Source organism: Gossypium arboreum, chromosome 7, assembly GCF_025698485.1.
Source record: "Gossypium arboreum isolate Shixiya-1 chromosome 7, ASM2569848v2, whole genome shotgun sequence".
Classification (NCBI taxonomy): domain Eukaryota; kingdom Viridiplantae; phylum Streptophyta; class Magnoliopsida; order Malvales; family Malvaceae; genus Gossypium; species Gossypium arboreum.
Window position 1 is genome coordinate 98,037,614 of NC_069076.1, and position 26,765 is coordinate 98,064,378.

Genomic DNA, 26,765 nt, shown 5'->3' on the forward strand with positions numbered 1-26,765 from the left:
CAAAAACCACATGCTGTGTGGCCGTAAAATCTACATCCATTTTAGATCAGTTGTTATGATTTTCATATTGTTGACTTATCATCAACCATATGTGAGACCCCACCACACCAAAACCAATTACAATTTATAGACAAATGCTACGTTCTGGAAAATGCTCCAGAAACACATGTGGACCAATCAATCTCTGCACACTTGAAAAAAATCAAGCACATATTGCTAGGGTTACCACTGGTGGTATAAAAGAAATCAGTTTATTTAAATAAGTAGAGAGTCGGAGAAAGTAAAGAGGAAGAAGAAGAGGGTTACTTTGAAAGTAAAGGAGGTCAAGTGCATAGGGTAAATGCTTAGGGTTGTTATCCCTTGTCAAGTAGTGATGATGTAGTAAGGCAGTTGTCATCATGGAGTGTGTGGCAACATCCGTGATGGGACTCATTCTATTATTCTTTTGAAGCAGCACAATATTATTTTTGTTCAGGTGTATCTCAATAATCTTTTAAAAAGTATTTACATTGAAAAGATGGTGGCTTAAAGGATGAGAAGGCCAGGTGATTAGTCACTCAGTGACCAACCGAATGTTGCAAGGTGAGAGACCTTCCAAGCGAAAGGTGAGAGGAGGGCTACCTGTGGATGTCTCTCCGATGCCTTCTCGTGGTGCCATGTGTTTTGGCAATATAGTGGTATAACAATTAGCTAGCTAGGATTTCTTTTACAAAAATTGTTATCATAGTGTAGAAGCCATTTCCTGTTATCTCTAAATGAAGAATCCATGTTTTTGGCTTTGAGAACAATCGTTGACCGCAACAGAAAAAGAAAAATAATGTAAAAAGAAGGACATTTGTGGTCCTTTCTTGACTGAGTTGCATGTGGCTCAAGTGGTCATCAGCTTTTTTTCATGCAATTTGCATGACTTTAATACTATTTGATAACTCTTTTTTTTTTCTACCAGTATCACAATAACCAAAAAGAGCATCAAGGTGAGGGCAGTATTGAATCCATATGTAGAGCAAACCCACATTTTGCAACTTGCCAAGAAGCATGGAAGAGAAAGCAATAAAGAGAGTTTGATTAAGGCAAAAGGCCAAAGCATTTCTTATCTTTTGTGTGTTCAATTCACAATCACTTTGCACATTCTTCTAAATAGAAATAGAGAACCAAATGGGGCGGTTGGTGCTAATTACTTAATGGCTTCACATTCCTAAATTATCCTCTAAACTACTTGTCAATACCCCGTTCGCTACTTTCCACGTTTTTATTCACCTAAGGACCCTATCAAAAACACCCTTGGAATAGATACCGCTTGTATTGGCTGCAACATCTCCACGAAATGATCATTTTTTATTTAGATTTTATCAGTTTGGGTGTATTCAATCCATTCATTTCCAAATTACAAATTTCTACAATGTAGTTTTATCTTTGTATATACTGTAATTAGTGCATTTTTATTTTTATCACCTAAGTTCAAAAAATTTATTTTAATCCTTAATATTATCAACATTTAATATCAAGGGTTAAGCTAAAATTTTCGTTAAAAAATCAAGATAAGATTATAAAATTTAGAGGCCAAAACTAAGAAATTTGTATTAAAATGCTTAAATTAATTGTTAATTTTTAAAAGGGTTAAAATTATAATTTTTTCTATTTAATTAAATGTTAAAAAGAATTAAATTGAATATTTAATTTTGAGGAGAACCGTAAAGCAAATTTTCATTTAGCCAGAGGAGACCAAGCCCCTGCATACCCCTTTAACTATGTCTCTATTTAATAGTATGATCACTCGTGAAAAGTTGACATGAACTCTTTTTTATTGATATAATAATAAATTTAGTTTTTCAATGTTTAGAGGTTTTATCAATTTAGTTTTAATATATTAAAAAATAACAAATTTATCTATTAACTTTACATATTTTTTATCAATTTAGTATTGATTCTTAAAAATTTTAAAATAAAAATTCAAATAAAATAAAAGTTTTTTTATAAAAATACATATAAAATTATGAAAAAATAAATAAATGAAAACCATTTTATAAAGTTAAATCAGCAATGGAGGCAGCAAGGGGCAGAGTGATATCTGTCGCTAACAGCTCCACCGTTGTTGCCTCTTTCTGCTTGCTTCTCAAAGCTCCCTTCTCTTGAGTAGTTTTCTCTGTCTCTCCTAGATGAGGCTTCTCTGTTGATATGATATAAGTATTATTTATTGATATAACATGCTAAGTAGATTTCATGCATATTAATACGTATCTTATTCTAGATTAACACGTGTTTATGTGTTCTCGTACACGATTTCATGTGTGACTTTACAGGAGAATATAGCTATCCCTCCTACAAGCACCTATTATCATGCGAGCTCAGTCTACAAATTTGATGACATCCTACCCGAACACATTCAGGTCCCATTCGAGTTTTGAGCCAATAATAACAAGTATCATAACAACTTTGAAACGTAATCGTAACGCTCTTTTCTTTAAGAATGGCTGATGATTATTCCAAAAGTTTTTTTTTTTCTCTTTTTTGGTTCAACAATTATTTGAACTCAAAATTGTTGAGTAGGCTACTAAAGTTATTTTCTTGCAATGACATTTATAAACCGCTAGTTCTAATCAAACATGAATGTCAACCCGAAACCCTTGACTACATAGTCTTAAATACGGATGGTGTTGTCGATTTGGTTTCTTTGCAAGCTTCAATACATGGTATTCTCCGTAAAATGGGGAACAGTTGTTTGGTTTTTGCCGGAACATCGAATGCTGTCCGGTCTTTGAAGCAGAGCTTTGGGGGATTGTTGATGGGTTGTCGTAGGCATGGCAAAGAGGCTGTCGCGAAGAGTGACTGTGGAATCCGACAATCTTTCAGCTATCACGGTTTTGAACGGTGCTGGAGTTTCTACTAGCAGCTGTCCCATTATTAGAAGCAGTGGCGAACCCCGCAGGCGTCCGTGGAAAGTTCAAGTCTGCCATATCTTTCTGGAAGTAAATAGAGCTGCAGATTTTTTTATCTAAAAGGCCGCAAGAAGGACATTTCAATATGGAGATAGTAGATAGTTCCCCTGCTGAAATTAGAACCATATTATTAGAGGACTTGGCTGTTGGACCTAATATGAGATGAATTGTAATGTCCTGGCACTTCTTAGCATAGACTACTTTTTCTTAATACCAAAAAAAAAAAAAAAAATTCGACCTTAATGACCAAAATAGAAATAGGCTAAAAATTGGGTGATTATTAGTACATATAATAAGATTAGGGTAAATTATATTTAAGGTTATTAAATTATTAATAAGTTTACATTTTAATCATTTGGTTTCAAAAGTTACAGCAATGGTCACTAAACTATTCAAAAATTTATTAAGCCATTGAATTATTTAAAAGTTTTTATTTAAGTCACCAGGTTGTTAAGTTTTTTTTTTTAATTTTAATTTGGCTAATGAAATGACAATTCAACAATTAGTACCCGTTGTCGAGTAGAAGAACATACCTTAAATCCAATTCAATTTAATTGTCAGTGTCAAAGATCAGAGAAGAAAGTTATTTAAAGTTTGATTCATAGATTCGTGACATTCAAATATGTTTAATTAAAAAAAAGTTGAACTGTAAAAGAGAAGGAGAATGAGAGCTTTCAATTGATGCAGATGATGTGAACAGAGAAAGCCATACAATAGCAATTTTAACAATTCAATGACTTAAGTGAATGCTTTTAAATACTTTAATGATCATTTTGTAATTTTTTTAAGTTAAATAACTAAAATGAAAATTTACTGATTATTTAGTGAACTAGACCCCGGTAAATATGAAGCTAAAGCATGCATGCCGTTTTGGGAATTTGATATATTTGAAGCTTTGTGATTTCCCCTTTTGGGTTCGGATATGCTGCCATTGCTAGTGTGATTAATTGGATGCTACACAATAATGAGGGGTTAATGGGTTGGTTGGTTCTTCGCTTGCACACTTTGGAATCATTTAGAAGACCCTTGAAATTCCACCCTATCCATCTTTATGTATTTTCTATCTCTTCTAATTGACTGCTTTCTTCGAATAAGATGCTTGAATCCCCCCAGACATTTCAATCGAGCCTTGCTGGCGTGCAACACAAGCTGCAATTTTGGGCAAACATATAGGCATCATTTTTTAAAGTAGCTTTGCTTACCTTATCTTTTTTATAATAATGTGAAAGAATAAACAATAAAAAAGAAAAAACAAACAAATATTCTGGGAATAAATAGAGAAGTTGACAAGGAGAATTAGTGCTTAGGGTTATTTGGAAGTGTGAAGTTTCTGCTTTTAGCTGGGGAAGTTGTGATATCTATTATATATATGCCTTTGTTTGAATTGTGGAGGCTTTGTCTTCTCATCTCCGTGCTATTATGTTTGTATCCAGTGGTGGGGTTAAAAAAATATTTGGAGTTGGAATTAAATTATATATTTTTTATGATAATAAAAGTATAATTTTATTATTTTAATAGTTTATATATTTATAATTTTTAGAGAATTAAATCAAAGTTTTATCATTTTTAGATCAAAATATAATTTAAAATTTTATAAATTATAAAGGTCTAAATTGAAAGTTAACCGGGATGCCATGGCCCTCATGGGTCTCTTAGTGGCTCCGCCATTGTTAGTGTCAATCTTTCATTTCTAGCATATTAAATGCTTAGATATTTAATGTGCAAAGGAATAAGATAGTTATTCTGAATTGAATGAGAGTCCAAATTAAATGAAATAAATTTAAAAAATAAAAGTAAACTTGTCGGTTGAGTCTTAATCTGACTGGTATTAACATCATTGCTAGTGTAAGAGGACGTGGAGTCGAGTACATTAAAACGCATTACCCTTTTATTTAAAAGTTGAGAAGGGGGCTATGAATAGTTTTAGGCATTGTATCAAAAATAATAGATATTGTAGAACCTATAATAATAATTATTTATTTTATGAAAATACATATTAAATATTTATATTAAAATTTATTAATAGCAAAAGTTATTAATAACATTTTTACTAAAATTTCAAAAAAGTAATTAAATATAAAATATTATTAATACTAAAATTATATATGTATAAAATTAGTAATTATTAAAATTTATAAAATTTAAATTTAATGATAATGTAAAATATATAATGACATAATATATTAATTTAATAATACGATAACCAATGTTATATTTATTATAAATAATTAAACATGATTTAGTATGCAATACCAATATCATTACTAAAAATTTAATTAGTTTAAAACCATATTTCTTTTAATAAAAACTGTCAACAGAAATTTTAAAAGTTGTGCAAAAATTAAAGAGAAAAATTATCCCAATAGAATATACTACTAAAATGATATTCTGAAATTTATGAAGTTATACATTCTTAATACAATTATACAAAACTAAGTCATCCTAGGTCCAACTCTCAATTTCCAACCAACATCCAAAATATTTAGATTGGGTTTTGAAAAAAAGTTTAAATTGGGCTTAACTTTAGGCTTGGGTTTGAGTTTAAATATATATTATATTTAAGAGTAAATTATAAAAATAGTCTCTTTTGTTTGTCTCAGATTACATTTTAATCACTTATGTTTGAAATGTTACGTTTTAGTCACTTATGTTATCGTTTTATTACGAAGTGGTCACTCTACTATTAAACTCCGTTACCTCCCTAACGATAGTCCTACATGGCAGTGCAACTGAGTTTTAAATGTCAACTTGATTGTCCTGTTGTTAAAATAAAAATAGGTTTTTAATTAAATAAATTTAATTTGGACTGCCACGTAGAATATTCAAGTTGGTATTTGAAACGTATTTGGACTGTCACGAATGAAGCTTAACAGTGGAGTGACTATTTTATAACAAAATGATAACATAAGTAACTAAAATGTAATCTGAAACAATCAAAAGTGACTATTTTTTTATAATTTATCCTATATTAATAAGTAAAGTCTATTTAAACAGTTTTGAATTTCTAAAATAAAACGAATGACAAAATACAAAATTAATTTTAACATATAAAAATTAATTTATTTAATAAAAAATAAAATACAATCCAAATTCATTCCCCTTACCATTAGTATTTTGAGGTTATGAATGGTGGTTAATGGCCCATGGCTTCTCTCTTGGGTTTCGTATACTTATTGCAGCCTCCTCGTATCTGTTGGAAAGCAAAGTTGCAAAACTAAACTAAATATACGCAAAGTAGCTTTCACAATCTTAGCTGGTGACTCGCCAAGGTTTTTTGGCTCTTAAATTAATAAAGAATTAAAGCAGCAGCTATGATGATAAAGCACAAAAATCTATAAATCCGCATGTGATGGACTCCGTTTCCCATCAAAGTCCAGATGCCATGACTAAACTAGTTTGTCTAGGATTCCACCCCTTCCCCATTCCCACCAAATCTACAGCTAGCAATGCTCCCATGGCACATGCTGCCATGCGACCTACTTGCTAACTTCTATTTTAATTTGCATTCTGATTATAAAAGGGTAAATTACTCTTGAGGTTATTAAACTATTAGTAAATTTATATTTTGATTATTTAACTTTAAAAAGTTATAAAATGGTCATCGAATTATTCGAAAGTTTTTATTTATGTCACGGGATTGTTAAATTTTTCTTTTTAAAGTCCAGCTAACGAACTCTAAATGACTATTCGATGAACGGTATAGTGGATTGTACCCATCGATCTAACTATTAGTTTTAGAGATCGGAGAAGAAAACTATTTAAATTTTGAAATAAAAAACTGAACTATAGAAGGAAAAAAAAAAAGAAAAAAAGGCTTTTAATTGGTGCAGACGGTGCAAATAGAGAAGATCATACAATATCGATTTTGACAGCTTAGTGACTTAAATGAAAACTTCTAAATAATTTAATGATAATTTAATAACTTTTTGAAGTTAAGTGATTAAAATATAAACTTACTAATAAATCAATGGTATTTGAACTAGTTTACCCTTGTAAAAAAAATAATAATAATATACCACCAATACCAGTTTTGCTGTTAAATCCTAGTCGTAGTCAAGGCTTAGCTGTTTAATAGCATTGCTTTGTCTAGAGAAAGTCCAAAATGATAAGACAGTAACTATAAAACCAACCCTTCCCTTTCATTCTTTTTGCATCCTCCTCCAATGGATCTACCATCTTTCCCTGCTGCCCCCACAGTTGGTGCCACAAGTGTACATCTAAACTATCCTGAATCAGTTGAATCATCTCCACGGTCTCATAATGACAACACCTATGATGATCCTCTCCCAGCTGTTCCTGGTGCAAGGCTACGCCTAATGTGTAGCTTTGGTGGTCATATAATGCCTCGTCCACATGACAAATCGCTTTGTTACATCGGCGGTGAGACTCGTATCGTTGCGGTTGATCGTCATTGTTCCCTTTCGGCCCTTTGTACCCGTCTCTCTCGTGCTCTTCTTAGTGGTCGTTCTTTTACCTTGAAGTACCAGCTTCCAACTGAAGACCTTGATTCCCTTGTATCTGTATCTACAGATGAGGATCTTGAGAACATGATTGAAGAATATGATCGTTTAATAGCAACATCAGCTTCTTCGGCAACCTCCTCGAGAATCCGTTTGTTTCTTTTCTTTAACAAGCCGGACACTGCAGCTTCAATGGGTCCATTGCTAAATGATGCTAAGTCAGAAACATGGTTTGTTGATGCACTTAATGGTTCAGGATTGGTTCCTAGAGGAAACTCAGATTCTGCTACCATAGAAGCCTTGTTGAATATTGATGGTGAATTTGAGGCAGAACAAGTTGTAGAAGAGCAGAATAAAGAAGTCAAAAACAATAATGTAGTTCATGAAGTTCAGTGTTCATTGCCTGATTCTCCATTAGTGGAGAAATCTTCATCTTTTGGTTCATCTTCTTCTTCACCTTCAATGTCCAACTTGCCACCTATTCGGGTTCGATTTGATCAAGATGGTGGTCCTAAAGTTCAAGACCAAAGGGTTGGCATAGAAGAACAGTTTGCTCAGATGAGTTTTGCTACTAATATCCATAAGCAAGATGATTGCTATGGGGCGACGGCAGTGTCCGCTCTGCCGCCGCATCTGGCGCCTACTCGCACAGGTGGTTCTAGTGACAACTTGAATCGTATTTTATCTGATGATGAGAGATCCGATCAAGGAGTTCCAGTCGGTTTTCGCAAACCTCCACTGCCATTGCAGCCAGTACAACACAAAGCTTGTGGCACTTATAATTTGCCTTCCCCTGATTCAGTTGCAAGGTAAATTTTTCTGAAGTTTAACAGTTCCATAGTCCAATGTTTAGCTGGAATTAGGTTTGTTGAACGCAAATATCTGCCTTGGGTGTCTTACTCCCTGAAGGGTGAAAGTATTGTTCTCAGGTGTCTACACTCAATTTTTGTCTTCTGATTTCAAGGAGAGCCCAAAAGGGTTTACGGAATTTTGGCGGTAGCTCCTAAATCTACCAAGAAAATGTTTTATCATTTGGCCTTGATGGGATTCAAACCCATGCCCTTAAAGGATCTTAGTGATAAGAACAAAGCGCTCCTGCCAAAATTCCATGAACCCCACAAAAATTCAGAGCTAAAATCAAGCATAAACATCCTAAGAACAATATTTCCACCATTGAGGGAATGAGGCACTCCAAAACAGATACTTGCACTCAACAGGATTCTAGTATGCTATAATGCTATTATCAGTCTTCTTGATTTCAGTGTTATTTTACATGCAGCGATAGTAGCATTGCCTCTGCAAATTCTCTCTCAAAGGCCATGTATTATCAAGATCAAACTCATGTTACAATCAGAGATAATAGGACTGCTGCTAACCCCACTACCAATTCAGATACTTCCATTCCAAGCAACCAAGCCCAAATTCAACAGATTCAAGATTCCTACACTTTGTCTTCACAATTGGATCAACAACAGCAACAGCAGCAGCAACAACAACAACAACAACAACAGTTCGTGCAAGACACTGTGCATTACACCCCTGCTCCGATGCAGATGTCATCTTACTATCCGGTGTACGCTCCACCATTACAACAGCAGCAGTTGCTTCATCATCCAGCTGATCAGCAGTACCCTGCAGTATATGTAATGCCTGTTACACAAGTAACACAACCACAACCATACATGTCTATGCAATCTAATACTGGTGTCATGACTATGAAATCCAACGCAAGTGATGCTAGTATTATGGCCCCAACTCGCCCATTGACACCACCAACTCCTTCAATGGCTACTGTCTCAACTGCTTACAAAGAGACTATGCCGCCCATCTATCCCACAAGTACAGCTAAACCTGAAATGGCAGCAACTGTGTATAGAACAGCAGTTCCATCACCTCACCAAGTGGTTCAAGTTCAACAACCATATGTAGGCTTCTCCCAAATGCAACATCCCCCACCATCACCTGCTGTAACTCATACTGCTAATTATCGCTATGAGTATCCGAACCCTACACAAGATCAAATGTACTATGCTCAGCATCAAACTCCTCAACTTCCTCCGCAGTATCAAACCTTGACTCCGGCTGCTGCAGCGGCCGCATTGGCAGATGCTTCGAAACAACTGCCTACTGATGGTAGCAATCAGCAAATCAGGTGATTGGGTGACTGAAACATACAATTTTGATGAATATGGTGGTTGTACCTTGATTTTTCTACCCGAATAACAATGGTTATAGGCACAAATTAATGTTTTTTAGTAAGATAATTCACAATAAGATATTCACCATCGTTCATTATTTTAAGTTTCTTTTCTTTTGCTATGGCTGTTGTATTGTGTAACATAATAACAAGTCCTTGCATTGCGTTGATTGTTAAATTATTTTGAAAGGGCTTTCCAGTTTACTTTTATATGCATGAAGATCAAATAAAACCCATGCAATTATACACTTCAACATTCAAGATGATAGAACTGTTTGAGGAGAAGAATATGAGGTTTTGGATATCAGAACAAGACCATGTGACTAATTATATATTACAAAATCTATCCTAGTAAATCAGATATGGTAGCAAGTTTTTGACCCAAATAAGAATGCAGCAATAAGATCATATGCAAGAAACAGCAGCCGTTTGATTGCTAACTGGCTTGCGAATCTAGCAGAGGCTGACATTAATTAATTATTATTTCATTGGTGAAAAGGGAATGTGAAGGATCAGTTTTTTGTCATATTACAAAGTGTTAACCTCAGCATATTCAATTTGCATTATAAGGAATCTTAATCAGCTTTGCATTGCTTCACTAGGAAACAAACTTTGGTGTAAGATCCTACTAGGCCGGATGTTTTAGTATATTTTATAGCCTCACCTGAGAACTTTAGTCTTCTGATGCAAAGCCTTTTTGTCAGTTTTCTAGGTCTGAAAACAAAATGTTTGGCCAGATAACACCTTGCAAAATTGATATATTTTGTAATGGGTGTCTCTATATCATCTATGGGTGTATTTACTATTGGAAAAAGTAGAAATGGACTTCTTCCCCAATTGAATCAAGTTCAAACTATGGATATAATATTATTAGAAGAACTTTACTACATGAATACTACTTTCAGCTCGAATAAGATTACACTACTTGAGTATGTTATGATGCTTTGAATATAATATTTCTTCTTGAACAATTTGGGTATCTCTTTCCTTTTTGGATTATTCTATGATTTCGGGTAATACCCAAATTGTTTTGATGATGGGCACTTAGGATGCATTTGGATTCAATTGCACCTACAGTGCGATGGAATGAAAACTAGGTTACAGTAGAGATTGAAATTTCACGGTGCTGGGATATAACTGGACTTGCCTTTGGGTCACACCGTTGAGTGGGAAAAAAAGAGTGAAGGCACCTGCAGTTACCCACCAGCCTCTAGTTGTGACAAAAAATGGCCATTCTTTTTGTGTTTTTTATGGTATTTATAACAATCAAGAAATGTAATAAATTGGTTAAAGGTGAAATATTTATTGTTGGTGATTGCAATATTATTTTATGAATGTAATATATATTTAAATTAGAAAATTAATTGTCTTTTATTTGGAAATTTTAATTGTCCACTTTAATTATGAATTTGATTATATGTTATGTTATGTTAATGGTCTAAACTAATGTAATATATTTTAGCAATTATGAAATTTAATTATGCCATTTACTATATATGGTTATGAAAATATTCTTACAATATTAATGACCAATTATTTTCTTGTTATAAATATTTGTTAAATTTATAGCATTAATGTTGAATTTAACACTTGATTTAGAATATTCTATTCAATTATGTTTGGATTCCTAGTTTAATTTTATATTCTTATTCCAGATGTATCAATACATTGCACAAAGACAAACCAAAATAGTAATAGTAATAATTTTATTACATTTTTTAAATTATTTATTTATTTTTATATATTTCTTTGATTTTTTAGAATTACGATCAAATTGAGAATATTTTAAATTTTGAGAGTTAATTTTTACAATTATAAATAAATCGATATAAAATATAAAATTTGAGAGTTAAATTTGTTATTATACCAAATTTTTTAACTGTCATGTTAGCTCATCGTTTGTGATTTTAACGAGAGTAACCAAAATGATCGAACTATTTGACGTAAGTGCTTAAATTGCAAACTTTTTATTTCTGGTGCCTAAAATGAAAAAAATTTATAATTGAGTGACTAGTTGTGTAGTTTACCCTTTATCACATAGCGTGTCATTAATTAATATCCAAATAAGTCATTATATTTCACTCATATCTAATTAAGCCATTATTATTGTGTAAAGATACAATATAAGGGACAATAGCCCACTTTTACAAGGGCTTAGTTTAATATAAAAAACAAAACAAAAAAATTAAGAGCTTATTTAGGTGACAATTAAAGTTTAAGGATTTATTTAGGTTTAATTTTGTATTGTTTCTTAAAAGCGTTTTGGAGTCATAAATAATACTAAACACATTATTTTTAAAATTAAAAGTGCTTTTGAAAACGCTTTTAAACCCAAAAGCAAAAATAAATTTTTCTAACTTCGATTTTGACAAAAACACTTTTAGGAACAAAAATAATTTTAACTCTTGTAAAATATTTTATATATTATTTATATTGGATATATAATTATTTTCCTATTGAAATTTATTTTAAATATATAATATTATATATTTAACTTTTTATTGGTTATATTTAAATATTTAAAATATAATTTATATATTCAATTAAATTTTATAAATAATTAATATTAATTGCTTAAAAATATTTAAAATTTATATTTTATATATTAAAATATTAACAACAAATTATAATAAATTATTTTTTATATTCTTATTAAAATATTATAATATTAACTAATTTGAACATTATTTAAATGCATATTTGTTATTTTATAACACAATTTATAAAATGGACATGTTAATTCTCAAAAGCACTTTTTGACAACAAAATATTAAACATTTAAATCTTAAACTAAACTTTTGAAAAATACTTCACAAAATCACCTTTGCCACCATACTTTTTAAAAATATTTTTGACATCAAAATATTAAACACTTAAATCTTAAATTAAACTTTTCAAAATATTTCTTTTCACCATAATTTTTAGAGCACTTCTCAAAAACAGTACTAAACTAGCCCTTAGATATAACAAAAGTAAGGGAGAGCATCCGATTTGGTATTAAGCCAATTTAAACTATTATAATTTTAAAAAAAATTTTGATTGGATCGTAATAGAATTCAAAATCGACAAAATTAAATCGATCTTAGGTCAATCAATTCAATAGGTTAACCAACTTTAGTTATGGAGTTTAAATAATTTATATTTGTTTTATAAATTATAAATTACAAACCAACACTTCTTTTATTATTTATTAATTTTTATTTTAAAATAAATAAAATTAAGTTTAAAGTTGGTAAACTTTAAATAATGTACGAGTTGGTGCACAATATTCTTTTATTATTTATTAGTTTTTTATTTTAAAATAAATAAAATAAGTTTAAAGTTGGTAAATTTTAACTAATGTACTAGTTGGTGTACAATATTTTAAATGGTGCAATCAAAATTGGACAGAACGAATCAGTGTCATTGGTATAGATTGATATTTTTATCAATGTAGAACAAAAAGTTTACTATTTCAATTTTTTACTAGAATGGTGTACATGGGTCGGTGTAACCAGAATTGATACAAAATTGACTACATCAGAAGATACAGTTTATTGCTCCTTGATCAAACTCATCATCAATATTTATAAATGGTAATAGAACTTAACGATCAATTATGTCTCAAGAGAGGCTAACTATGGGCAGATTTCGTGATGCATTTATTGATTAATAAAATGTTGAATTTCATAAATTTTGAACATAATTGTTTGAATCAAATTGAATTGACCGGTCGAAATATCAATTCAAAGAAAAATATCAAATCAATTAAATTTAGAATCAATATGAACTAAATTAAAAAAAATATTAAATTAAGAGTTGAACCAATTTTTTAAATATATTTTATTTTTATTTTTATGAACACCTAACCAATTTAACTATGTATCGGATTGTGAAAACCTAGTCTGGTCCATCAGCATTTAGTCATGCAGGGTTGCAGTGATTAAGGGTGCCTTATGTACCAGAAATATAGCAGGCGAGGTGAGTGATCCAACTTCGAAAAAGGACAAGCAATGCCACGTGACCACTACACATGCCCAAACGGAGGAAAATATTAACAAAGGACCAATTTAAGATTCCCCTGGACTTCGAGCTGTGTGTAGTATTTATGTAAAACTAGAAAACAGAGAAGGCAATTACAGCAAAAAGGCCCACCATGGCCTATCTACGCTTCTTCCTCACCTCCCCTGTCTCAACTTTGAACCCTTTCTCTCAACTCCAAAACCTCCCACATTTATTCACATTACTATCTAAAACCTGAGCAGCTGAAATACTAATGCTTTGAAAATGGCTTCCACAACTCAATTCCTCTTCTCTCTCCCTCCTAAACCCCCTTATTTACTATCCTACTCCTCCCCTTCTAAACCCAGGTAAACCGAGTTTTGCTTCTTCTTCTTCTTTCTTTGGCTTGCCCACAAATCCCCATTAACTATAAAGAATTCTATATTTTTGCAGGTCTATTAACATCACCTGCTGCCTCTCCATACAACAAGCAAGAAATGATCAAACCACTAGCAGCGGCAGCAACGCCCTGAACGGCCTCCGTGTGGCGTTTGCTGCTGGTGGTACTGGGGGACACATCTACCCTGCTGTAGCTATAGCAGATGAGCTTACAATCGTCAACCCAACCTCCGAATTACTCTTCCTAGGCCGCCCTAACAGCATGGAAAGCACAGCAATTCCGTCAGCTCATTTTGAGTTCAAATCAATACCGGCCGTCAAACTAGTCAGGCCTCTCTTCTCTCTCCGTAATCTCCTCCTCCCGTACTTTCTGATCAAATCCATCACCAAATGCTTTACCCTTTTGTCAAAATTTGAACCCCATCTAGTGGTTGGAACTGGTGGGTATGTTTCTTTTCCTGTCTGTTTAGCTGCTCTGCTGAAAGGGATCAAGGTTGTGATCCAAGAGCAGAACTCCGTTCCGGGTATTGCTAATAGGTTTCTCTCTTTGTTTGCTGATTTGGTGTTTGTTGCATTCAATTCAACGGTTCAAAGTTTCCCAAGAAAAGAAAAATGTGTTGTTTGTGGGAATCCCGTGAGATTGTCTTTGAAAAATTCGGTTTCAAAGGCATTGTCGAGGTTGCATTTTTTTCCATGGCTAGAAAAAATGGAGGGTTCTTCAGAGGAGATCAAAGTGATTTTGGTTCTTGGAGGTTCTTTAGGAGCTAATGCTGTTAACATTGCCTTGTTGAATGTGTACTCTCAGTTGCTGTTGGAACATGAGAATTGGTTTATTATATGGCAAACAGGGGTGGAGTCGTTTAATGAAATGGAGAGCTTGGTTAGGAGCCACCCTCGACTGCTTTTGGCACCGTAAGTTGCCCTGTGTTTGTGATGCAGGATTTAACCTATTTGTTCATATGATTAATATTGTTTGTTTGATTAATTTAAGACTTCTGCTGCTTAGTATGATTTGAATATGCAAATGCGATACACTAGATGAAGCAATTATGTTAACTTTTTGGAAGAAATAATGCCTTTGCAGCACCCTGAACTTTGAACTCTGTAAGGACTTTATTTATTTTCACCTCGTTATAGATAATAATCTAAGAAAATTTACTACAAAGATAAAGTTGAGAAGGCTGAAATATATGGTACTTTATGAATTTATGTGCAGTTAGATTGGAAAAAACTTTACATAACCAGATATTTTTGGAGAAAATTAATGAATGTATTGTTCTACATTAGTCACAAGGGCATATTAGCTTGGTAGACACATGCACAAGTACGCATGGCTTTGTTGATTCTGGATGTTCTTAGTTTTCTAGACACTCATACAAACATTCATGTCTTCGCATTGAAAAGAAGACAAAAATGTAGTGGCCCTGGGCTTGTTCGAATATCTAAGTCAAGATGCATCATTTTGTTTGCCTTGTAAGGTTATGAATCTTCTCATTTGATCGTATTCTTGCTTGGCTGCTGGAATCTACCTTTTGATCTGTTATCTATCGTTCTTTCTCATGTAGCGATAACTGTATATAGTTTTGAGAGCAAATTCCACATGGTTGTGCTGATATAGATAATTATGAGCTTATTATTCTAATCTTGTCTATTTTGTGGTTCAATGAAGGTTAGATTCTTTAAATAATTATGTGCCTATTGATGTGTCTATTCTCTAGTTCCATAATATTTGATATATCTCTGATAATTATGAAGGTTTTTGCATTCAATGAATATGGCATATGCAGCAGCTGACCTTGTTGTTTCTCGAGCTGGTGCAATGACTTGTTCTGAGATCTTGGCTACTGGGAAACCTTCTATATTGGTAGATTGAAAACCTTTACCCCTATCTTTCTTTCTTTTTCTTGTTGTTTGTTTGTTATTATTTTTGGTCTCTTTAGGTATTAATTAACATTAGTTTCTAAAAATATCAAAACCATGAATGAGTTAACTTAGATCATTTTACTAATTTGATGACATGAAAGCTAGGGCGGTTAATTGTTCAGAGAGCATATTATTCCAATTTCAGTGAAGGAAATTCTTGAACTTTGTGTCATTGTTTAATAAATATTTAGAAAAAAACATTATAGTAGAGTATTGCTTGTAGCCAGAAGCATTATTATTCCAAACCATAAAAGACTTTGTAAATATTTTGTGCTTCCTGTTGTAGTGATAATAGCGTTAAATATTAACCTAAGTGGAAGGGAACTAAACCAAGATTTTTTCTCATGAAATTTTCCTCAACCATTATGATATCATATAACTCTAAATATCTCTTGGAAACCATGTTAATATTATTAGAATTGATGATCCACACAATCTGAAAAGATTGTTTAAATTTTTCTAAATTATAATTCAAAAGAAATTCTTAAATACAAAACTCAAAAAGAATTTTATTAACTCAAAGTGAATAATGAATGAATTGATTCATTGTGTACAATGAAGAGACCTTAATATAAGCTAGTTAAGTACATCTAAATAAAACTCTCAAATAGAACTCTTCAAATGCTATACAGACATCTAAGCTCATAAATGTCTAGATCCCATCTAAAAGTTCACCGCAAGTTGACTAATTTTTTCAGCTTGAAAATTGACAACTTGATTGAATTGACTTTAATAAATTTCACTCATTCTGTGCATGTATTATTCCCCCTTTCCTCAAAAAGATTCATCTTCACATATTTCTTTTGATTGAATATTGGTTTGATTTACTTAGCCTTTAACCTTGTTGTTGGGTCTTAAGGTAGTGTAAACCCATCACATCCATGAGCCTGAAATTGCGCCTCGAGACTCGCATCATTCCCCCCTTCCTCAAGAAGATTTGTCTTCAAATCTTTACATTTAGAAAAAGAAAAAAGATTAGAATTAATAAAATAAAAACAAACAAATACTTACTTAAGTTTTCCTGTGCACCAAAACTGTCTCCAGGATCAAAGACATGATTTTGATCCCCCAGATCAGCATGGTCATCCATGCTTAGGCACATGAGTACCTCTCCTTCAAAAACGAACAATTAACACTAAACAAATAAATGTTAGGCACAGAGTGTTGAAGTAAAAAATAACTTGTAACTTTCTTTGAATAATAACTTGTAACTTTCTTTGAAAATGCATGGTCATCCATTAGAATTTTCAACGATGAGTCAAGAATTTTGCATAACAATAAAAATCAAGAAGGTTAATATTATTATGTAAAAATTCATCGTTAAAGTTTAAGGTAGAAAATATTGTTGCAAGATCAAATGCATAAGATTTTTTAATAAACTTATCGAATGCGACAAAAGTACCATTTACAAACCTAGATAAACTCATAAAACTAATTGAACTTTCAGACAAAGATTTAATGAAACTTGACCAACGAGAAAGCATGCCATAAGGAAATATTTTACAAATAAAATCAGTAACATACTTATTAAAAAAATTTTAGGTATACCTTCTTAAATCAATTCCTAATGTTTCCTTACCATTTTTACCTTATAGCACTTGTGGAGAATTATCAATGTTCAACTTACCTCTCGTCCACAAGTAAAATTATCTATCAATTGTAGAGTAATGTGATTGGAAGTCCGTTAATGAATCCTTGAAATCTTATAACAAAGAAACACCACTAAACAAATTTGAGTTATGATTAATTAAAACATAATCATTCCTCACTTTTGTATGGGTGTTTTCTTGCTTTTCATTCTCTTTTCTCACTTGAGAACTCTCTAATTTTACCTTATATGTGTTTTCACCTACCAAAAGTGGACCATCAAGTAAACTTTTATCACTCAATGTCTCTTTTCTCTTATTCTTTTCACATGATTTTTCCTCAATTCTCATATCTCCTCACAAGTATTATAAATTTTCAGTTCAATACAATACATATCAATAGGAGAATATAACCTTTCTATATCCATAGATTCGAGGAAAAAATTCTCACCATCATCTTTTTCTGGTTCACAAAGTTCCCCAACACAAATCTCTTTTTTACTAGAGTGAGAGTCAACAAAATACACAAAGTCATACTTACTTTCTTCTTTAGTTGAATATTTAATTGGACATCAGAACCTTCATGATCTTTTTGACTACACCACTAATATTTAACGACAATTGAGAGATCAATTTTACTCTTCCTTTTGTTTGGCCATCTCCCCTTGAAGTACTCATCAATTGATTGGTTGCCTTGAACATGGCAAGTTTCATTTTGACCTCTCTGTAGTAATGAGAAGGAACGAAACACTTTCACATCACTTGCTTCAACTCATCCAATGTTTCAATTTCCCTTTCGTAGTTTCTTTGACGATTAATTCCAAGTTGCATCCAACTTAACACATAATCCGAAAATTCAAGGGTCGCCAATGAGATTCTTTCATCTCCAGAAATTTATAGTAACGGAACATAAGTTATATTTTTTATTCTTACTCACAATATGCTTTGAGATCATTCTTTCCACGAAATTGTGGAATAGAAAACTTTGGTTTAGCCAAAGAAGACTGCCTACAGTCATTATTAACCAAAGTTTCATCATTTGCACGAGGGGCATGTCTAGCATTATTTCCACGAGCACGAGATTGTTCAACCTCAACACCATCATCATTGTCCAATTTACAAGCCAAACGTTCAATTTGAGCATCCAAGCAATTCAAGGTATTGCTCATTGTTTGAAGTATAGCATCCTGTTGTTTGTCTTTAGCCTCTCAAGCATCTAGATCTCGTTGCATCTTGTTAATCAAGTGTTCAAACTTATGATTGACCTCGTAGAGTTCGTTTCGCAATTTCATCATGAAATCAGCAAGGTTCTCCATGGTAACTGATGGCTTTTCACTCGGATTATTACTTTCTTTGCTACTACAAGTGTCATAAGTCATTGTGAAAGCTTGAAAAGAACATAACACTCAAAAAGAAAAATTAAGCAAACATCACCGTTATGCACTCAAAAATAAAATAAAATTTTAAATGAGGTAAGAATTAATTTGTGAATCTTTTAAAATGTTTATATCAACTAATCAAAATGTATTAAAATCAAATAGCAAAACAAACCTAGTGGCATTAAGAGTCTAAAATTGGCTAGACACCAAAGAATTGTGTTGCACGAAAGAAGGAATGTGCAACATGCTTTAACCTAATAACATAAGAAATAATAAAGTGTTAGAATGCGTAAAGGAACAATAAAAAAAAGCAAAGTTAAATGAAAACTTAAGGCTATGAGTCAATCAAAATCGCTGAAAACCCGAAAATTGCAGAGCAACTTGACAAATTTCGTCAGATCGTTCGGAAAACGTTTACCTATTAAAAATATTTTTTCCCGAAAACTTTTTGGATAAAAACTATTGTTTTGAGGCTGTTTGGTGGAGTGTGTTCTTCTGTTTAAGGCATGACTGGAGATGGAAAATATGATAGTGAAGAGGATAAGTCACTTGGAACATCTACTTGAATTGTATCTAGAGAAAAAGGATTAGGAGCATTTGTAGTGGAGTGTTGAGAATATACTTGAAGATATTTAATAGGAGGTGTGTTATTAGCAATAAATAAGATAGGAGCTGGGAGGGCTTTAACAACAACCTTTTGGGTTAGAGATGGAGATGAGAAATGTGGAGTAGTCTTAAAGAAGGTTAACTATGCAGAAATAAAGTATTTGCAAATAATAAGATCATAGAATTTGTACCTATTTGTGAGTAATAAGATCATAGCATTTGTATCCCTTTAGATGTCGAGAATACCCAAATAAAAGCATTTAATTGCTTTGGGAAGAAGTTTATTTTTTCCTGGTGTATGGTTATGAACAAAACAAGTACAACTAAAAATTCGAGTAGGGAGAGAATAATAAGGTTGTCCAAAGAAGACAATGGCATGATGACTTTTTGTGAGACAAAAAGGTATGCAGCCAATCATATAACATGCAGTAATAACAGTATCTTCCCAAAAATGAAGTGGTACTTTGTTATGATTAAACATTCTGCGACCAGTTTCAATAAATTGACAGTTTTTAAGTTCAGCTACTCCATTCGTGGGGTATAATAATCCTTTTAGAGGCCATTAATTCCTGAAAAGGTTGAGATAATTTATACTTTGGTGCTCATTCAGAAGGGTCGACTGGGGGTGGGCTTTGCAGTGGCAAGTGGGGTGAGAGTTAAAGATACCATGTGAATTTGAGGAGAAAAGGAGGCCATTGCCAAAGATGGTTGTTGCCGTGGGAGAGAAAGGGAAGAAGAAGGATGAAAGAAGAAAAAAAGAATGAGATGAATCTGAAAGAGTAACTTAATTTTCCCTCTAGCTTTAAGGGATATTTATACAATTTAAGAATATACAAAATAAAGTAATCTCTAAAATCCTAATAAACAGCCAAATTTACACAATTACAATCCCTTACATTATAGCCTAATATCAAGCATACAATCCCAAAATTATATCATAACATAGACTATGTAACAACACAAATGGGCCTCAAATCTGTCATCTTGCCTGGGTTGGGAACCTTCGTGACCAAAGCAGAACTGTTGCATTGAAAGCAGGAGACATACTTGCCGTGGAGAAAAAGAACTGTATAGCTGTCACCACTGCCTCACCCACATTATCCCAAGCACATTGTAAAATTTTGGCTGTGAAACCATAAGGTTCTGGGTTCTTATTTCCATTAATTGCAAGAATAGTTTTCCTTATTTCCTCAATTGTAACAGGTTCCACTACTTGTTCCTTCACCTCATCAAAAACAGTTCCCGGTATATAAGTTCCTTCAACAGCTCATTAGGTACCTTAACAATGTTTGGATCAGCCTACCCCAAAGTTTTTTCGGAAAAGCCAATAATCTCCTTAATAATCTGGCTAAGACATTCCAGTTTATTCCCATTGCTTTAGGAACATGAGTGGTCTGCCTTTTCTACTTAATCATCACTTACTTATGGAAAAAGGAAGTATTTTGGTCCCATCCTTTATCCATTGAACGCTAGCCTTCTGTCCGTAAATTTTTTCCTATGCCTCCCTAAATCCATAATATTCCTGCCTTGCTTTCTTTTCAGCTGCAACAATCTCTTCACTAGGCTGTTTCATAAGCTGAGACTGAATATTCTTAAGCTCAATTCTCTTCTCTTCAACTCTCTTGGAGATGCAACCAAAGTTAACCTTATTAAAGGATCTCCCCTAACCTGCTGAGCCCATGATTCTTCAACTATCTTCATAAAATCTTGGGAAGCTTAAAAAGTTCTGCCTTGGTTCTGATTAGGCTGGCACAATGATCAGATATTTCATTTTTGTTGGTATCCTTAAAATATAAGCATCAAAACATTTTTGTTTTTATTTTTCTTTAATCATTTGTAGGCAAGAGGCAAATTTTTCATTATATTGATTTTTTTTCCTTCTGTTGTGACAATTTCTTGAGTTTGTGCCTAAAGATCAGTTTAGAATTAACCAAGTCATTCTTCTTATGAAAGTCAAGATTCTACCTAAATTACTACTTTTTGCCTCATTTTATTTTTTACTGGTTGTGTACTTATTTGTCTGTGGATGCTGTAGGTACCATCACCAAATGTTGCAGAAGGGCATCAACACAAAAATGCTTTTCTAATGGCAGATGTAGCGGGTTCAAGGGTTATAACTGAGGATGAACTTGATTCAACCACCCTTGGGTCAGCTATATCCGAAATATTAGGTATTTTACAGCTGTTGCTTGCATTTATGATTAGTGTTATGACTGGAGACTGGAAATCTGATAATCACTTGAGATCATTGATGGTAAATCGGATTACCGAATGTGCCTAATAGACCCATGTATTCAGACATATTTGTTTCATGCCATGCAAGTGTTATTCTTGAAACATACATAAGTCCATTTTTACAAGTATATGTTGATAATCAACTTGGGACAATTCTATGAAATTCCAGAAATAATCATACGATGCATGTTCAAAAGATTAATTGGCTTGAAATTAGTAGTTTGCTAGGAAAAGTTAAAAGGAGTATAAGAATAGAGTGAGTATCAAAATGGAGGATTTTGGTTTTGTTTTGCTGGCCATATGCAATAAAGAAAAAACACATCTGCAGCATGCATCTTGTTTGATATTACAGATTTTTAGGTAAAAGTACTATGGAGAACCTTGTACTAGGATTCGGATTGCAATTTATCCCCTTTACTAAAAAATGGGTAAATTAGTCAATATAGGTTAGATCAATGAGTAAACTGATCCTATATGTCAAAATGATATACACCTGACATGCCTCATGTAATTATTAGTTATTCTGTTGACCAAGCTAGTTTTTAACAGTAGAAATTGATGAAATTTTTAACAGAAAGAAATGATAAGTTTGCTTTTTAATCTAATGTACAGGTACTAATTTGCCTATTTTTTGAGTAAAGGGGGCAAAATGTAATCTAACTCCTAGTACAAGAACCTTCATAATACTTTTACTCTAATTTTTATCACTGTTACAGGGTCTACCCTAATAGTGGAAAATGCTTGAATTTGGTTTTATATCATGTGTGCCCATTGTGACAGGGGATGAGAGATTACTAGCAGAGATGTCCCAGAGGGCTCTGAATGCTGCAAAACCTGATGCTTCTGCAGAGATTGCAAAACACATCCTTTCTTTAGTTAAGGAGAACAGCTAAGGGAAGTTTGATGGATAATAATTTTTCATGTTTAACGAAGGTTGATCTGATGTTTGTTGTTCATGGAGATCAATCAATAATTTCACAAAATGCTTTGTTGTAATGCATATTCAGGAGTGTGTGAGGATCATAGAATTACTCTCTTTTGTTCGTCTTGCACGGATCTTCACAATGTAGAACAACTCTACTCATTCTTGGTGGTTAGATAAGAAAGAAACAATTGACTGCGTAACTAGATTTTGGAGTTAAGACACAATTTTGTTTCGATTCTTTGGTACAAGAAGAAAAGAGATTATATCAGCAAGCAAGAAAGAAAAGAAAAGAAGTCAAAATATTAAGTTAAACTCGACATCAATAGGAGTTGAGGTTGTTTAAATAAATAAAGAAAACTCAAAACCTGTGGGTGTTGAGGTCTTAAGTCGGACTTGCCAATTGATATTCTCTTTTTTTGTACTCTTTAGGATCTCAATGAAAGAAATTTGCACTAAACTTGATCACTATGGGTGTCGAGGTAAGTTTGCGTGCTAATTCACACAAGGTTCTTCCAGTCATATCTAATACAAAGTATACAACTACCTCATTCTATATCAAAATGTATGACAAGTCATGATGCATGTACATATCTCCAAACAATACCGTAGTACCATTATATACGTCGAGATCACATGAGCATGTACCTTAGCATAAACTCAAATGCCTACGCTTCCCCAAACCAAGCCATAAAAAAAAGGAATAGATGTAGGGAAGAAGATCGACAATGGCAAGTAAAAAGTCAAGATTAACAATGAAAACAACTCACATTGTTACCTTTCAACACAAACAACACGTATATAGAGAGAGCATTGGAACACAACTTTATAAAGCAACCTTGCATGGTAAGACAAAACATCTGGATCAAATGGTTTCAAAAAACAAATTATATGAGCCTTTTCACTTGGCGATCAAGAGAATGCGTAATACAATAATTATTGGAAAGAAGTTACATGTAACCGTAACTCTCATACACCCTACAACTGGCACTAGACAATGCTTACATGTATTTTCCCCCAAGTAACATAACGCTTGTGTGATTTATGTGATAATTAATAACGATCATAAAATTAATCAAATTAGCAATGAAGAACATTCAAAAAAATTTTAAATGCATTCTCTCGCATCAAAATATATTTTAAGATAATAGATAATATGTCATCCCTCAACTAAGCACCTTGTTTGAGATTAATAAAATACTATCAAAATAGATAAACTCCTAAACTTTACTCCCATTTAATCGATCCAGCTCACTCCCTTAGGGGAAATATTTTCAATCCCTCAAGGGATCATTTCCTAATCACTCAGGAGATAAATCCGTAAATCCCTTAAGAGATCATTTCCTAATCCTTTAAGGGGCTATTTCTTATTCTTTCATAGATCATTTTCGAATCCCTCAAGGGATAATTCCCTAATCTGTGACAGTCCTAAATTGACCCTAGTCGGAAAGTGGTTTCGGGACCGCTAAACCGAGTCATAAAAATAATTAACCGTCATAGTTGATGCTCATTATATGTACATATGCATGTGTGAAATTTTCATGTTTGGATTTTGTTAATTGTAAGTGAATTTTATCAAATAAGACTTGTGTGAGAAAATTTAGAAATGTGCTAGGCAAATGTAAAGTGGTCTATTAATGCATGTTATGAAAATGATGGGTTTGCATGTCAATTTACCCAAAATTTAAGCATGGTGGCCGGCCATGCTATGAGTGGAAACATGTTGCAAACATGTTGGGTTAGTGGTTATGTTAGAAAGAATAAAATAATGAAAAAAAGGAATATGATGAAAACAAAGGAAAAAAAGTGTCCATCCTTTCACATTTTTCTTCCTTGGCGAATGTTCTAAGAAGGGGGAGAGCTTGAGAAAATCAGCTATGGTAGTTTGCTAGACTAAGGTATGTTTGATGTTGTCCATGAGATTCATGCATGTTTTTAGTTGTTAGTTTGAGTTCTACCTAACCCATGGTTTAAATCTTTGCTATGGGATGGAGATGATATTCGCCATGGGTGTTGTCTTCTTGGTTGATGTTTGATGTTGTGGTGATGAGGCATGAAGATGAGTTAAGTTTCGCTAAGGTGGATTTGTGTTGATGTCATTTGCATGCTAAGTGTGAAGCTTTGTAATGATACATGTGTATGGTGCTTTTGATGTTGTGAATAGAAGTAGTGGAAAAGTAAAAGAAAATTTATGTAGAAATGTGGTATATGTGGATTTGTAGGATGTTATAAATATATGTGAAGCCATGCTAGGTTAGGAAGAATTCGGTCAAGTGTTCATGAGATGAAATTTTGTGTTTAGGTGAATTAAAGATGATAGTATAGTTGATATCATGTATATATGTATGCATATTCGCCATCAAATTAAGAGCATAGGTGATGTTGAGTCTAAGCTTTGTACATTCGCCATATATATATAAATGCATGTGTGATTGAATTATTGATAGTAGGGCGATAGCATATGGTTATTAGTCGAATAGCTCAAAAACATATGGTAGGAAGATAAGAATTAGTCATGTGTCTCCTATGATATGAAATCATTAATATTTTGATATAAATATTTAGCAAGACGGTTAAACTAGTTAATTTGTTGATTAAGCTCAAGAAGTTAAAGGAGGAGAATCAAGGAAAGGCAAAGGAAAGGACATCGAGTAGCCGAGTTAGAACCGTTTTACCCAACACAAGGTAAGTTATTAAGCATATATTTTGTATTGATATAAATAATCATAATACCTATGTACTTATGCCGAATGGAATGATATATAAATGCATAAAGTGACAAAATTTATCGAGTGAAAAAAAAAGAAGTGAGATGAATTGAGTTGCTGATTTTGGCACTAAGTGTGCTGGTATAAACGTTTACTATAATGAGATTGGCACTAAGTGTGCGAGTTTAATTGTATAGCACTAAGTGTGCGAGTTTGAATTGTATAGTACTAAGTGTGCGGGTTTGAATATTAAGCACTAAGTGTGCGGACTTACTGTATATTTTCAAATAATCATTAACGTTAAGTGTGTGACTTTATCGAGTAGATGTTATGTTTATATTTGGAACTGAGCTTGGTAAGTCTTGAACCTATGTGGTGATTATATTTGAAGTAGGAACATAATATTATTGTGGAGTAGATGAAATGCTATTATTAGTATAATTTAAATGAAGATAAAATGATGTGTGGAGATGCATCAAATATCATATCGAATATCATACGAGATGTCAATGGAGGCTTGGCTAGTTGAGAGCATGTAATCATAAATGTGCGTGAAATTATGGCATAGTCGGTATGGATGGAGTACCTAATCTTGCATTATTTGATTTCTTTTATGATATTTTATAGATGGACAGTAGCATAATGCTTATGACTTACTGAGTTATATACTCATTCGGTGTGTTTATTTGTCACTTGTTTAGGTTCCTTTGATTCATTTTTGTGTGCTCGGGACCATCGTCGAAGTCATCACACCAGCTTGCAACTTTTTGGTATCTTCTTCCTAGTTGGTCTAAGAGAACATTTCGGCATGTATAGGCTATTATGTTTTGTTTGAACTTTGGTATGTAAAACTTTGGATAGCCATGCGAAAATGGCTTATATACGTTTTGAGCATAATGTTATAGTCATCTTGAATGTATATGTTCATTAAGAGGCATGGAAACTATGTAATAGGTAAAGTCTACCTTAAAAATGGATGCTGATAGCAGCAGTGACGTGGATGTGAAAAATCACTAAAAATAGTAGGAATAGAATTAAATAGTGAATAAATTATGTAATCGAACCTTGATGAATCTATTTTCATAGGAAAGTAACTAAATGATCATATGAATAGTATATTAGGAGATATTTAAGTTTTCGCGAAACAGGGCCAGGACGGTTTCTGGATTCCCTGTTCTGACTTTGGAAATTCATTAAAAATTAACCAGAGATAATTAGAAGTTGTTCCATATATGTACAGATTCCTTTTCGAGTCTAGTTTCTATAGAAACAAACGGCATCAGTATTGAAGCCCTGTACAGGGATATATCCAAGTCGTAATGCCTGAAGGTCAGTGTGGTCGAACCCTGAAATAGGGGAGACTTTAACTAATAAACTGTACTAATTGGCTCAACCAAAAACTCTAAAAAAAAAATTTTAGATGGATATATGAG

The 26,765-nt window shown here is 32.8% G+C and overlaps 2 protein-coding genes and 1 long non-coding RNA gene across 3 annotated transcripts; all 3 read left to right on the plus strand.

Moving 5' to 3' along the window:
- Window positions 1-7,090: 7,090 nt before the first annotated feature.
- LOC108485571 (uncharacterized) lies at window positions 7,091-9,771 on the plus strand. Its single transcript, XM_017789429.2, has 2 exons — window positions 7,091-8,205; window positions 8,676-9,771. The coding sequence occupies exons 1-2, from the start codon at window positions 7,100-7,102 to the stop codon at window positions 9,550-9,552; spliced, it is 1,983 nt and encodes a 660-aa protein (XP_017644918.1). The 5' UTR covers window positions 7,091-7,099; the 3' UTR covers window positions 9,553-9,771.
- A 3,856-nt stretch (window positions 9,772-13,627) lies between these two features.
- Window positions 13,628-22,827, plus strand: LOC108486386 (uncharacterized). The gene is made up of 5 exons (XM_017790427.2): window positions 13,628-13,942; window positions 14,028-14,885; window positions 15,729-15,837; window positions 21,503-21,638; window positions 22,483-22,827. Exons 1-5 carry the CDS (start codon window positions 13,860-13,862, stop codon window positions 22,593-22,595), a joined length of 1,299 nt encoding a protein of 432 aa, XP_017645916.1. The 5' UTR covers window positions 13,628-13,859; the 3' UTR covers window positions 22,596-22,827.
- Window positions 22,828-25,221: 2,394 nt separating this feature from the next.
- On the plus strand, window positions 25,222-26,352 carry LOC128295161 (uncharacterized). Its single transcript, XR_008285487.1, has 2 exons — window positions 25,222-25,309; window positions 26,034-26,352. It is a non-coding gene; the product is annotated as an uncharacterized LOC128295161 (long non-coding RNA).
- Window positions 26,353-26,765: the final 413 nt, after the last annotated feature.